The sequence below is a fragment of the Oncorhynchus mykiss genome, chromosome 25 (genome assembly GCF_013265735.2).
Source record: "Oncorhynchus mykiss isolate Arlee chromosome 25, USDA_OmykA_1.1, whole genome shotgun sequence".
In the NCBI taxonomy this organism is placed as follows: Eukaryota; Metazoa; Chordata; class Actinopteri; order Salmoniformes; family Salmonidae; genus Oncorhynchus; species Oncorhynchus mykiss.
The window spans coordinates 33,844,347-33,859,430 of record NC_048589.1 but is presented as its reverse complement, the minus strand read 5'-3'; the positions used below and the strand labels follow the sequence as shown (position 1 = coordinate 33,859,430).

Sequence of the window (15,084 nt, the reverse complement as noted above, 5' to 3'; positions counted from 1 at the left end):
GAGTAGGCAGGAGCATGGACAGATCTGGGACCAGGTCCCGGTCAAAAGTAGTCCACTATATAGGGAATAGGGTGCCATTTGGGATGCACTGTAGTCTAGCAGTAGAGGCTGTTGTCTTACATGAGTCGTCAGTATTGATGCTGCTAGTCTCTTCTCTTTATTCCCATTTTTCTCCACAGACACCATGTTCACTTCTTCCTCTGCATTTCTGTTGTTTTTCTATTTCAGTTGAAAGAGAGGTCGTTCAGAAGAGGACCTTCACACGATGGATGAATCTGCATTTGGAGAAGGTAAGTCAGTCTACAGATCAGGATTTGGATCAATTGCGTTTCAATTGAAACGAAAATGTCCTACAATGCTTCTTTGTGAGAAATAATTGTAATTGTAATTTCGGGTTAACTTCCTGAATTGACTGAATTGAAATGGAATTGACCCCAACCCTGCTACATGTAAAATAACCCTAGGTTCAGGAAATAGTCTGCGTACTTCAGTTTGTGGTGAGATAAACTTCATTTTAGGGATTTCTCTTTCAACAACAACGAAATCCCTATAATTAAGTATATCTCATCACAAACAGGAGTACACAGACTAATTCCTGAAGCTAGGGTTATTTAAGGTGTCAGAAGCACCTCATTTGTATTTTACTGCCTTCTCTCTGACAACACTTTGAGTCTATCCCTCACGCAAACAAATAGTTGTTGCCTCTCCCTCTGCCGTATAAATGATAGATGGATGCAGAGGAACTGCTAGTGCAAAGAAAGACAACATAACAAATGAATTAGTCAGTAAATGCTAATCTGATGGAACGTGTAGATGCTATCTGTCTGTAATAGAGTGGATTTACTTCCCCCTGATGCTGTACAGGTGGTACTGTGGCTGCATCTCAAAATGGCAACCTTTTCCTTATATAGGGTCCATAGGGCTCTGGTCAAAAGTAGGGCACTATAAAGGGAATAGGGTGCCGCAGACATCAGTCATCAGACATCAGTCATCAGACATCAGTCATCATACATCAGTCATCAGACATCAGTCATCATACATCAGTCATCAGACATCAGTCATCAGACATCAGACATCAGACATCAGTCATCATACATCAGTCATCAGACATCAGACATCAGACATCAGTCATCATACATCAGTCATCAGACATCAGTCATCATACATCAGTCATCAGACATCAGTCATCATACATCAGTCATCAGTCATCAGTCATCAGACATCAGACATCAGACATCAGTCATCATACATCAGTCATCAGACATCAGTCATCAGTCATCAGTCATCAGTCATCAGACATCAGTCATCAGTCATCATACATCAGTCATCAGACATCAGTCATCATACATCAGACATCAGACATCAGTCATCAGTCATCAGTCATCAGACAACAGTCATCAGACATCAGTCATCAGTCATCAGTCATCAGACAACAGTCATCAGACATCAGTCATCATACATCAGTCATCAGACATCAGTCATCAGACATCAGACATCAGTCATCAGTCATCATACATCAGTCATCATACATCAGTCATCAGACATCAGTCATCATACATCAGTCATCAGACATCAGTCATCATACATCAGACATCAGTCATCAGTCATCAGTCATCAGTCATCAGACAACAGTCATCAGACATCAGACATCAGACATCAGTCATCATACATCAGTCATCAGACATCAGACATCAGACATCAGTCATCATACATCAGTCATCAGACATCAGTCATCAGACATCAGTCATCATACATCAGTCATCAGACATCAGTCATCATACATCAGTCATCAGTCATCAGTCATCAGACATCAGACATCAGACATCAGTCATCATACATCAGTCATCAGACATCAGTCATCAGTCATCAGTCATCAGACATCAGTCATCAGACATCAGTCATCATACATCAGTCATCAGTCATCATACATCAGACATCAGACATCATACATCAGTCATCAGTCATCAGACAACAGTCATCAGACATCAGTCATCATACATCAGTCATCAGACATCAGTCATCATACATCAGTCATCAGACATCAGTCATCATACATCAGACATCAGACATCAGTCATCAGTCATCAGACAACAGTCATCAGACATCAGTCATCATACATCAGTCATCAGACATCAGTCATCAGACATCAGACATCAGTCACCATACATCAGTCATCAGACATCAGTCATCATACATCAGTCATCATACATCAGTCATCAGACATCAGTCATCAGTCATCATACATCAGTCATCAGACATCAGTCATCATACATCAGACATCAGACATCAGTCATCAGTCATCAGTCATCAGACAACAGTCATCAGACATCAGTCATCAGTCATCAGTCATCAGACAACAGTCATCAGACATCAGTCATCATACATCAGTCATCAGACATCAGTCATCAGACATCAGACATCAGTCATCAGTCATCATACATCAGTCATCATACATCAGTCATCAGACATCAGTCATCAGTCATCAGACATCAGTCATCAGACATCAGTCATCAGTCATCAGTCATCAGACATCAGTCATCAGACATCAGTCATCATACATCAGTCATCAGTCATCATACATCAGACATCAGACATCATACATCAGTCATCAGTCATCAGACAACAGTCATCAGACATCAGTCATCATACATCAGTCATCAGACATCAGTCATCATACATCAGTCATCAGACATCAGTCATCATACATCAGACATCAGACATCAGTCATCAGTCATCAGACAACAGTCATCAGACATCAGTCATCATACATCAGTCATCAGACATCAGTCATCAGACATCAGACATCAGTCATCAGTCATCATACATCAGTCACCATACATCAGTCATCAGACATCAGTCATCATACATCAGTCATCAGACATCAGTCATCATACATCAGACATCAGTCATCAGTCATCAGTCATCAGACAACAGTCATCAGACATCAGTCATCATACATCAGTCATCAGACATCAGTCATCATACATCAGACATCAGTCATCAGTCATCATACATCAGTCATCATACATCAGTCATCAGACATCAGTCATCATACATCAGTCATCAGACATCAGTCATCATACATCAGTCATCAGACATCAGACATCAGTCATCAGTCATCAGTCATCAGTCATCAGACATCAGTCATCAGACATCAGTCATCATACATCAGTCATCAGACATCAGTCATCAAACATCAGTCATCAGTCATCAGTCATCAGACATCAGTCATCAGACATCAGTCATCATACATCAGTCATCAGACATCAGTCATCATACATCAGACATCAGTCATCAGTCATCAGTCATCAGTCATCAGACATCAGTCATCAGACATCAGTCATCATACATCAGTCATCAGACATCAGTCATCATACATCAGTCATCAGACATCAGTCATCATACATCAGACATCAGTCATCAGTCATCAGACATCAGTCATCAGACATCAGTCATCATACATCATTCATCAGACATCAGTCATCATACATCAGACATCAGTCATCAGACATCAGTCATCAGACATCAGTCATCATACATCAGACATCAGTCATCAGACATCATACATCAGTCATCAGTCATCATACATCAGTCATCATACATCAGACATCAGTCATCAGACATCAGTCATCAGACATTAGTCATCATACATCATACATCAGACATCAGACATCAGTCAGTCATCAGACATCATACATCAGTCATCAGTCATCAGTCATCATACATCAGTCATCATACATCATACATCAGACATCAGTCATCAGTCATCAGACATCAGTCATCAGACATCAGTCATCAGTCATCAGTCATCATACATCAGACATCAGACATCAGTCAGTCATCAGACATCATACATCAGTCATCAGTCATCATACACCAGTCATCATACATCATACATCAGACATCAGTCATCAGTCATTAGACATCATACATCAGACATCAGACATCAGTCAGTCATCAGACATCAGTCATCAGTCATCATACATCAGTCATCAGACATCAGTCATCAGTCATCAGTCATCATACATCAGTCATCATACATCATACATCAGACATCAGTCATCAGACATCATACATCAGTCATCAGTCATCATACATCATACAACATACATCAGACATCAGACATCATACATCAGTCATCAGACATCAGTCATCAGTCATCAGACATCAGTCATCAGTCATCAGACATCATACATCAGTCATCAGTCATCATACATCAGTCATCATACATCAGACATCAGTCATCAGACATCAGTCATCAGACATTAGTCATCATACATCATACATCAGACATCAGTCAGTCATCAGACATCATACATCAGTCATCAGTCATCAGTCATCATACACCAGTCATCATGCATCATACATCAGACATCAGTCATCAGTCATCAGTCATCAGACATCATACATCAGACATCAGACATCAGTCAGTCATCAGACATCAGTCATCATACATCAGTCATCAGACATCAGTCATCAGTCATCATACATCAGTCATCATACATCATACATCAGACATCAGTCATCAGACATCATACATCAGTCATCAGTCATCAGTCATCAGACATCAGACATCAGTCATCAGACATCATACATCAGTCATCAGACATCAGTCATCAGACATCAGTCATCAGACATCAGTCATCCGTCATCAGTCATCAGTCATCATACATCAGTCATCAGACATCATACATCAGACATCAGTCATCAGACATCAGTCATCATACATCATACATCAGTCATCAGATATCATACATCAGACATCAGTCATCAGACATCAGTCATCATACATCATACATCAGTCATCATACATCAGTCATCAGATATCATACATCATACATCAGTCATCAGACATCAGTCATCAGATATCATACATCATACATCAGTCATCAGTCAGTCATCAGACATCATACATCAGTAATCAGTCATCATACATCATACATCAGACGTCAGTCATCATACATCAGTCATCAGTCTTCATATATCATACATCAGTCGTCATACATCAGACGTCAGACATCATACATCAGCCATCATACATCATACATCAGTCATCATACATCAGTATTCATACATCAGACATCAGTCATCAGTCATCAGTCTTCATATATCATACATCAGTCGTCATACATCAGACGTCAGACATCAGACATCAGACATCAGACAAACTCACTTTAGCTGTTGAGCATCATCAAAGGAAGACTGAAATGTGTTTACATTTTTACATCATCAAGGCTGTTGAAAGATGAACTCTCCTCTCCTCTCCTCAGTGCACTCCTCCGATGGAGGTGAATGACCTGTTCAGAGATATCCAGGATGGAAGGATACTCATGGCCCTGCTGGAGGAACTGTCTGGATGCAAGCTGGTGAGATTTCCCTTTTAAACAATATTACACCATCCACAGTGTATTCAGATGTTAGTGGTGGTTTGTTGATTCATGTGCATGCATTCCAAATGGCACCCTATTCCCTATGGGCACTATGTAGGGAGGTAGTGCTGATTAATGACTGGGCTGTGTCACAAATTGCACCCTATTACCCTATTACCTAACCAAAGCCCTGGGGGCCCTGGTTAAAAGTAGTGCACTATATATGGAATAGGGTGCAATTTGTGAGGCAAGCCATGGATATGCTAGATATGGAGAAGTCGTGTGTTAAATATTGTGTTTGAGTTTGTTATCAGTAGCTAACAAGACACCTGTTGATCATTGTATGGTTGATGTCCTCCACCAGCTTCATGGATGGAAGCAGTCCTCACATCGTATCTTCAGACTGAACAACATCGCTAAGGTCCTTACCTTCCTGGAGGAGAGAAATGTGAGTATCACAGCCAATCACCTATGAATATCACAGCCAATCACCTATGAATATCACAGCCAATCACCTATGAATATCACAAGACAATTTTTGAAATCTTGCTTAAAGCACTAGCCAGTCCCACCAGAATTTCGCAGGGATTTTTGTGATATTTGTGGGTAATAATGCTTGATATTGCTGCGGCAGTTCTGACATTTTGCATGGCAATATGAAATGGTTTTGTCCAATTTGTCGCGACAATGCGCTGACGAGTAAAAAGGTTTCGACGGTGATGGGTTAATTTTATGCGATAATATTGTGATGATTTTATGTGCAATCGCAAAATTGCGAAATCCCGAAAGGACTGACTAGCATACCACAACTGTCTAAACCTCCAGTTGATTGGTTGGATTGTTTACCTGGGTGTGTTTACCTGCACAGGTGAAGCTGGTCAGTATTGACGCTGCAGATGTTGCCGATGGCAACTCTTCCATCGTTCTTGGACTCATCTGGAATATCATCCTGTTTTTCCAGGTAAACTCTCTCTCTCTCTTTCCTTCTCTTTCTCTTGCTCTTCTTACCTCTTGTCTTTCCACTGCTCGCTCTCTCGCCCTCTCTCTAGAAGATATTCAAATCATGAAATAAGGGCCTCCTCTGTCTCTCAGATCAAGGAGCTGACAGGGAACATTAAGAGTCAGTTCCCCTCGTCCTCTAGCCTCTCCTCGCTCCCCACCAGCTCAGACTCCGACACCTCCCACTCCAGCACGCCCTCCTTCGAGAGACCGCGCTCCATCGCCATGAGGGATCATGGGAAGCCCATCAAGACGCTCCTGCAGTGGGTCCAGAGACGAACCCGGAAGTGAGTGGTGATTGGACAGCAATCATATATCAAATTCATAAGAGATGATCTCACAAATTGGATAGTTTATTTGATTAGCCTGAAAAGCCAGTACAGGCAACAGTAAATACAGTAATATACATACACACAAGTTTGAAAGTTTGATTGCAATGCAGTTTTTCCAGACATCGTGTTTAAGTGTTGTCAGTTGTTGCTGACTTGCTGAGTCCTCTCTGTCTGTCTGTCTGTCTGTCTGTCTGTCTGTCTGTCTGTCTGTCTGTCTGTCTGTCTGTCTGTCTGTCTGTCTGTCTGTCTGTCTGTCAGGTATGGTGTGGCGGTGCAGGACTTTGGGAAGAGCTGGACCAGTGGGCTGGCCTTCCTTGCTGTCATTAAGTCTATAGACCCCAGCCTGGTGGACATGAGGAGAGCTCTGCTGAGGACAGCCAGGGAGAACCTAGAGGAGGCCTTCAGGACAGCCCACTACAGCCTGGGCATACCCAGACTACTGGATCCAGAGGGTAAACTATTAAATTCCAACTCAGTTCAATTAAATAAGACTTTATTCATTCCCACAAGGGGCAAATATTCTAGCCTGGTCTCAGATCAGTTTGTGCTGTATAGCTAACTCCTATGGCTGTTGTCATGCCAAACTGTTTGACATGACAGTGGTCATAGATATCAGTTGACAAGACAGCACAAGCAGATCTGGATCCGGGCTACAATTATGCTGGACAAGCAGTGTACATTTTCCACTAGTCTGTTGTCCTTCTGTTATAATTCTCACTTTAATATTTGCATAGACGTGACCATCAACCCTCCAGACGAGCAGTCCATCATGACCTATGTGTCCCAGTTCCTCGAGCACTTTCCTGGGATGGAGGAGGTGAGAGAGGCTGCATAGAGTGCATAGGGGTCTGGCCAAAAGTAGTGCACCATATAGGGATATGTAGTATAAACAAACCATAGGTGACACTCTCTCTCTCTCTCTCTCTCTCTCTCTCACTCTCTCTCTCTCTCTCTCTCTCTCAGCCCCAGGAAAATGCATCTGATGTGATACAGAGGAGTGTGTCGTCGGGCAGACTCAGCTGTCGTGTCAACGACTCCTCCCACGACCTGAGGAACGGCGTCCACCGGAGCCGGGACAGAGAGAGGCCCTACGTGGTCCGGAGAGACTGGGTCCAGCCTCCGCCCAAAATCTTAATCTCCTCCGTCTCTGAGGATCTCAAGTCTCCTACTTCCCCGGTCGCAGTGGAGCGCTCCTGGGTCAACGAGGGCTCGTCGGTTGGGTCCACCCCCAGCCCTGTCTTCACTGTCTCCACCTCCAGCTCCCCGCAGCCCTCCTTCGTCGACTCGGTCATCGGCTCTGTGTCTTGCGACTCACCAATCAGTGACTCTGTCATCAGTTCACCAGACTCCTGCTGGGAGGGCCATCCAAACGAGGCAGTGACTCCAGACAGGTTTGTGGAGAGCCGTAGCGATGGGTCGCTATGCGACAGCGGGCTATCCTGGGACATGAGCATCCCTCCCTCTACCCCCCACGGGGTCACGCCTGACCTGGAGGAACCGTTGCCCTCGGTTATGGGGCTGACAGGGAAACCCCAGGATGGGGAGATCTTTGTTGACGAGGCAAACTACTCTCTAAACTCGTTGGTGAGCGCACAGGACAGATCCAGAACACGCCCAGAGAAAGAGGAGGACGAGGGGGAGAAAGAGGAGGACGGGGGGGAGAGAGAGGAGGACGAGGGGGAGAAAGAGGAGGACAAGGGGGAGAAAGAGGAGGACAAGGGGGAGAAAGAGGAGGATGGGGGGGAGAAAGAGGAGGACGGGGGGGAGAAAGAGGAGGAGGAGTATAACTACATTCTGGACCTGAGTGAGGACAAGGCAGCCAAGCAGGAGCCTGATCAAAGAGAAGGAAATAACAAGTACAGGTCAAGTACAGGTCAGAGTAACAGCGTTAACAAGGAGCAGGGGTGGCCATCTTTAGAGCTCTCTGACGAGCCTCAGGAAACTGACTCTGACCAGAAGGGGGAGAGTGTGTGTGAGGGTGAGAGTGTGTGTGAGGGTGAGAGTGTGTGTGGGGGTGAGAGTGTGCGTGAGGGTGAGAGAGGAGGAGCTGTGTGTTCTCCACAACATGAGAAAATCAGCCAATCAAAGCAGGGCTCTGACATCACACATCAGGAGACCCCCGACCTGCATGAAGAGCCCAATCAATGGGACACTGTCCCGGAGACAACAGACAGGACATCAGAATGTGCCAAGAAGGAAACGGCGGAACCATCTAGAGATTCCAGGAAGGCTGGAAACCCTGAGGAAGAGTTAGCTAAGGAACGTTCTGATAAATCAGAGGGTCAAAGTGATGTGACTGACAGAGTGGAGACGGAACACAGACAGACTACTTCTCTGTCAGAGAGGGACAGCGATGGGGAGCGGTCCCTGGAGGAATCAGAGGAAAGGCACAAGCAGGTCACAGAAGAGTATGAAACACAAGAGAAGATAACAGATGTTCAGAACAGCCACGTAGAGTCACAGGAGAACACTACGACACAGGTTGATGATGTCACAGAGTCAACGCATCCACAACCGTATATGGAAATGGACCAGAGTCGGACCATCCTGGGGGGCACCTCAGAACAATGTCAGGACCCGGTGGAGCAGAGCCATACTGGGACAACTCCTGCCTGCACAGATGGTGGGCAGAGTTCCACACTCCTAACAGAGGCCGGTAAGGAAGGGATCCTGAGCCCAGAGATAGAAGCGGAGGCTGGGGATGAAGACATGTGTGGGCACCCTGGAGGTTGCTTGGTTGAGAGGACTGGAAAGTGTGAGAGAGCCTCTTGTGTTGGAGATGCTGACGTGAATGTAGTAGCTCCTGAGGAGAAGAGAGTCGCAGAAAAGGAACATGACTGGGTGGATGGGTCTGGGACCACAGACAACACAGAGACCGTAGTGGACGTCCCCCATCAGTGCACGCCAGTTTCCATTATACCCCTTGACATGGTGTACTACCCCCACTATGACGTCACCATCTCCCAGGTGATTGAGGCTTTTGTGGAGCCTAACCCTGGATCGGTCATCACTGGGCTGGTTCCTCAGTCTCCTCTCTTTGACACAAACACCCAGAGGCAGGCTGTACTGCATAGACAGGAGGAGAGAGACTCAGATAAGGACACAGGGGATCATACTGATGGCGGTCATAGTGAGACAGAGGCCTCTGCTGTTGAAGAGACAGGGGACAAAATGGCCGACACAGAACAGAGTGAAACCAAGCCTGTGAATATGACCTATACAGACACTGAGAGGAGAAGTGCTTGGGAGTCTGAAAGTGAACCAATGGACTTGTTCTATACAGACAGTGATGCTGACGACAGTTCTAGATGGGCCCTTGAGGAGCCAATGACAGTGAGCGACACTCTGGAGCCAATGGATCTGTTCTACCCGGATACAGATGATTGTGGCCCTGTAGAGGAAGCAGAGAACGACGTGGAGACCTCGCCGTGGTCCTCCTCCTTCAGCAAGTCAGTAGAGACCTGGCCCTCAACCTTCAGTGTGGCAGCGCTACAACCAGCACCGTCCTCAGAACCAGAACCACTGCTAGAGACACACACACAGACACACACAGACTCACACACACACAACACGCTGTATCAAGAGGAACTCTGCGAGGTGTCAACCACACAGGAGCAGGATAAGGTAATCCAGTTTTTATGGAAGGCAAGGACAGATCTGTGTGTGTGTGTGTGTGTGTGTGTGTGTGTGTGTGTGTGTGTGTGTGTGTGTGTGTGTGTGTGCGTGTGCGTGCGTGCGTGCGTGCGTGCGTGCGTGCGTCTTTGTGCAGTGACCTGACCTTGTGTATGTACATGGTGATCCAAGCAACATCAAAACGCTGTGACATTTCTCACATACACAGTAGGTCAGGTCACTGTCTCCATGTAATTCCATTGTGATAGTCTGTCTCAGATTCCATATATGGTGAACTACTTCCATCTGAGACACAGAGAGATTATGACGTATGGGGCCCGGGTCAAAAGTAGTCCACTATAAAGGGAACTGGATGCTATTTGGGATGTATCCCTGTGTCTGCACTTATTATCGTTATTACCATGTCATCTAGTTTTTCTGGGAGTTTGATAATGTATGTCGTGTTTGTTGCTGTATGTTCTGACCCAGATGACAACCACCATGAATGATTGATAGGCCAGAGGAGCAGAGGAAGATAGATGGTGTATTTAGAGAGCGCTGCGCCGTGATATACCCTCTGAATCTAGATCACACCATCTGCATACCAAGCTCATATATTTATCAGTAATTTTGTACGCTTGGGCCAGTGAATCAATCATTAGAACGTGATCAGTGAGTTAACGACTTATAGAGTAGTTAGGTGTTAGAGAATTAGTGATATTTTTATGCTACTCTACTCTACAAGTCTCCTTTATCCCAACACCATCCACATTACCAGGTGGTGAGAGGGGGCTCTGGTGGATCAGACCCCCAGGAACGGTGCTCCATGCTGGGTGATCAGACGGCGGGAGACGGTGCTGTGGTGGGGGTGGAGACCCACCGTGGGCCTGCTGAGAGCAGTGATCTCACCATGACTGACAAGGAGAGGCCTGGCTCTGCTGCTGCTGCTGCCAGAGAAAGCAACGAGACCGTGAGGTAGGAGGCTATTCTTAGCCCCCCTGGTTCAGAAGAGGCTTCGTCCCAAACGGCACCCTACTCCCTCTTATAGTGTACTACTTTTGACCAAGGCTCTGCACAAAACTAGTGCACTATGATAAAAATACAGTAGGTTTCATTTGGGGCACAGCCTGAGAAACTCAACAAAATTACAGCAGTGAAGGACATGAATGTTAGAGCAAATTGCCTTAAAAGTACTCTGGCTGCTCATAGAAATCAGTAGAGGCTCCAAGCAATTCAAGCAATGACTGATTCTGAAATGTTTTATAATAACACTCAAGGGTCTTTTTCCTCTTGGCTTTAATGAGGGAAATGTACTGTATGTTACTTACTGCATGTCGTTGCGCAAACAATAGCTGTAGAAACATGATGTTGTCTTTGTTCTGAATGAGAGCGTTCATACATTTTTAATCTAGCAGAAACATAAACATAGAATAAACTCTCTGTCACTCTCTCTCTCTGTCACTCTCTCTCGCTCGCTCTCTTTCACTCTCTTTCTCTCACTTTCTGAACAGAAGGAACGCTGACAGTGATGGAACCCTAGATGATCAGTGTTCTATGTGTTTTACTCCTCTCCACAAGAGGAAGAACAATGGCTCCAATGAGGTTTGTGGCAAAACATATCAGATATTTTGTAAGGTAATAGAATTGTTACCTGTATAATTATTTTACCATTCGAGGAGTTACCTGTTATTTTATCATCGTTACTCATGTGTTATGGATTGTAATACTCAACCCTCTGTCCCATAGAACGACAATCAGAAAAGTTTGGCATCCAGCCGAACTCACTGTACCAAGTCTGACACCAGGTATGAATAAGTCAGTAGGTCTGCATGGCAGTTATAGGCTCTTCACTGCAAAACAGCGGTTTGTTGCACGAACCGTTGCCCTCTTCCTCTTTTGTCACTGGGTGGGGTGTGGCTCGTCATCTAGTTGTTGCCATGACAACCCTCTTGTGTGAGTGTTGAGGCATCACAGGAGTCTGAGGGTGTTTTCAAATATAGTCCTCTTTAAAATAACTGATCTCAGTCCTCTTTAAAGTGAACTCTGGGGTAAAAAAAAAGTGAAAGAACTCAGTTCTCTTTGTATTCACACTGCCCTTGAGGACTCAACTCTTTTGCCAGTTCACTTCACCTATTTTGTGATCCGAGTCCTCTTTGCAATCACATTGCTCTGTTTAGAAAGGAAACAAGATCTTTTCCCAACATTCACTCAGTGCACTCTGGGTTTTAACCATGTGCAGGACAAGCCATTCCATTAGAATGTGTTATCAGACAGCTAGATATACACTATATATGCAAAATGATGTGGACACCCCTTCAAATGAGTGGATTTGGCTCTTTCAGCCACACCAGCTGCCCCAGTCAACTGTAAGGGCTGTTATTTTGACGTGGAAACGTCTAAGAGCAACAACGGCTCAGCCGCAAAGTGTAAAGCCACACAAGCTCACAGAACGGGACTGCCGAGGACTGAAGAGTATAAAAATCGTCTGTCCTCAGTTGCAACACTTACTATCGACTTCCAAACTGCCTCTGGAAGCAAGGTCATCACAATAACTGTTTGTCGGGAGCTTCATGAAATGGGTTTCCATGGCCGAGCAGCCGCACACAAGCCTAAGACCACCATGCGCAATGCCAAGCTGCAGCTGGGTGACCACATACTTTTGGTCATGTAGTGTACCTACTGACATTTTGGAAGCTGATAGATTATGTTTAGTTAAAATATGAGACAATAGTTGTAATCAGAAGATACTATTAACATGTAAATATTATTGGTTACAGAATAAATAAGAATAAATAACTGCAGATTAAATAATGCTGTAATTGACAATTGTACACCGGATTTAGGCTACTGGCCCTTTAAGAGCTAGAATAGATGTTGTACCCTATGTTGTGGTTCTCACCAGATATATTGTCTTCTCACACTATTCAAACCCCAATAAAATAAACAGCTTCTGAAGTGCTCTCAGCCTATAGATCACATATTGCACACAAATAATCTGAACTAAAAACTCCACACATATTTAGGAATTTCTGTGCATCCTTGACAATCGCTAATCAATATAAAAAAAAACAGCACACATTTTATTCTGCACATCATCTTTTCTCTTTTGTGGCACCAATGGAAACAGTGTTGCAGTAGTCTAGTGTGAGGGGTTATAGCAGGGGAAACAGTGTTGCAGTAGTCTAGTGTGAGGGGTTATAGCAGTAGTCTAGTGTGAGGGGTTATAGCAGGGGAAACGGTGTTGCAGTAGTCTAGTGTGAGGGGTTATGGCAGTAGTCTAGTGTGACGGGTTATAGCAGGGGAAACAGTGTTGCAGTAGTCTAGTGTGAGGGGTTATAGCAGGGGAAACAGTGTTGCAGTAGTCTAGTGTGAGGGGTTATAGCAGGGGAAACAGTGTTGCAGTAGTCTAGTGTGAGGGGTTATGACAGGGGAAACAGTGTTGCAGTAGTCTAGTGTGAGGGGTTATAGCAGGGGAAACAGTGTTGCAGTAGTCTAGTGTGAGGGGTTATGACAGGGGAAACAGTGTTGCAGTAGTCTAGTGTGAGGGGTTATAGCAGGGGAAACAGTGTTGCAGTAGTCTAGTGTGAGGGGTTATAGCAGGGGAAACAGTGTTGCAGTAGTCTAGTGTGAGGGGTTATAGCAGGGGAAACAGTGTTGCAGTAGTCTAGTGTGAGGGGTTATAGCAGGGGAAACAGTGTTGCAGTAGTCTAGTGTGAGGGGTTATAGCAGGGGAAACAGTGTTGCAGTAGTCTAGTGTGAGGGGTTATGACAGTAGTCTAGTGTGAGGGGTTATGACAGGGGAAACAGTGTTGCAGGAGTCTAGTGTGAGGGGTTATAGCAGGGGAAACAGTGTTGCAGTGGTCTAGTGTGAGGGGTTATAGCAGGGGAAACAGTGTTGCAGTAGTCTAGTGTGAGGGGTTATGACAGGGGAAACAGTGTTGCAGTAGTCTAGTATGAGGGGTTATGTCAGTAGTCTAGTGTGAGGGGTTATGGCAGTAGTCTAGTGTGAGGGGTTATGTCAGTAGTCTAGTGTGAGGGGTTATAGCAGGGGAAACAGTGTTGCAGTAGTCTAGTGTGAGGGGTTATGGCAGGGGAAACGGTGTTGCAGTAGTCTAGTGTGAGGGGTTATGACAGGGGAAACAGTGTTACAGTAGTCTAGTGTGAGGGGTTATAGCAGGGGAAACAGTGTTGCAGTAGTCTAGTGTGAGGGGTTATGACAGGGGAAACAGTGTTACAGTAGTCTAGTGTGAGGGGTTATAGCAGGGGAAACAGTGTTGCAGTAGTCTAGTGTGAGGGGTTATGTCAGTAGTCTAGTGTGAGGGGTTATGTCAGGGGAAACGGTGTTGCAGTAGTCTAGTGTGAGGGTTTATGACAGTAGTCTAGTGTGAGGGGTTATAGCAGGGGAAACAGTGTTGCAGTAGTCTAGTGTGAGGGGTTATGACAGGGGAAACAGTGTTACAGTAGTCTAGTGTGAGGGGTTATAGCAGGGGAAACAGTGTTGCAGTAGTCTAGTGTGAGGGGTTATAGCAGTAGTCTAGTGTAAGGGTTTATGACAGTAGTCTAGTGTGAGGGGTTATAGCAGGGGAAACAGTGTTGCAGTAGTCTAGTGTGAGGGGTTATGACAGGGGAAACAGTGTTGCAGTAGTCTAGTGTGAGGGGTTATGTCATTAGTCTAGTGTGAGGGGTTATAGCAGGGGAAACAGTGTTGCAGTAGTCTAGTGTGAGGGGTTATGTCAGTAGTCTAGTGTGAGGGGTTATGACAGGGGAAACAG

General features: G+C 45.1%; 1 protein-coding gene across 1 annotated transcript in view; it reads left to right on the top strand.

The window, feature by feature from the left end:
- The window catches only part of LOC110505812, a 48,389-nt gene that overhangs the window by 28,792 nt on the left and 4,513 nt on the right, over positions 1 to 15,084 (top strand). Inside the window, exons 2-13 of the mRNA XM_036962729.1 lie at positions 229 to 290; positions 5,271 to 5,366; positions 5,734 to 5,817; positions 6,238 to 6,330; positions 6,462 to 6,655; positions 6,959 to 7,152; positions 7,435 to 7,517; positions 7,664 to 8,284; positions 8,414 to 10,324; positions 11,091 to 11,287; positions 11,824 to 11,914; positions 12,059 to 12,117. Of these exons, the coding sequence (XP_036818624.1) occupies positions 229 to 290; positions 5,271 to 5,366; positions 5,734 to 5,817; positions 6,238 to 6,330; positions 6,462 to 6,655; positions 6,959 to 7,152; positions 7,435 to 7,517; positions 7,664 to 8,284; positions 8,414 to 10,324; positions 11,091 to 11,287; positions 11,824 to 11,914; positions 12,059 to 12,117 (3,685 nt within the window). The remainder of the gene's footprint in view (positions 1 to 228; positions 291 to 5,270; positions 5,367 to 5,733; positions 5,818 to 6,237; positions 6,331 to 6,461; positions 6,656 to 6,958; positions 7,153 to 7,434; positions 7,518 to 7,663; positions 8,285 to 8,413; positions 10,325 to 11,090; positions 11,288 to 11,823; positions 11,915 to 12,058; positions 12,118 to 15,084) is intronic.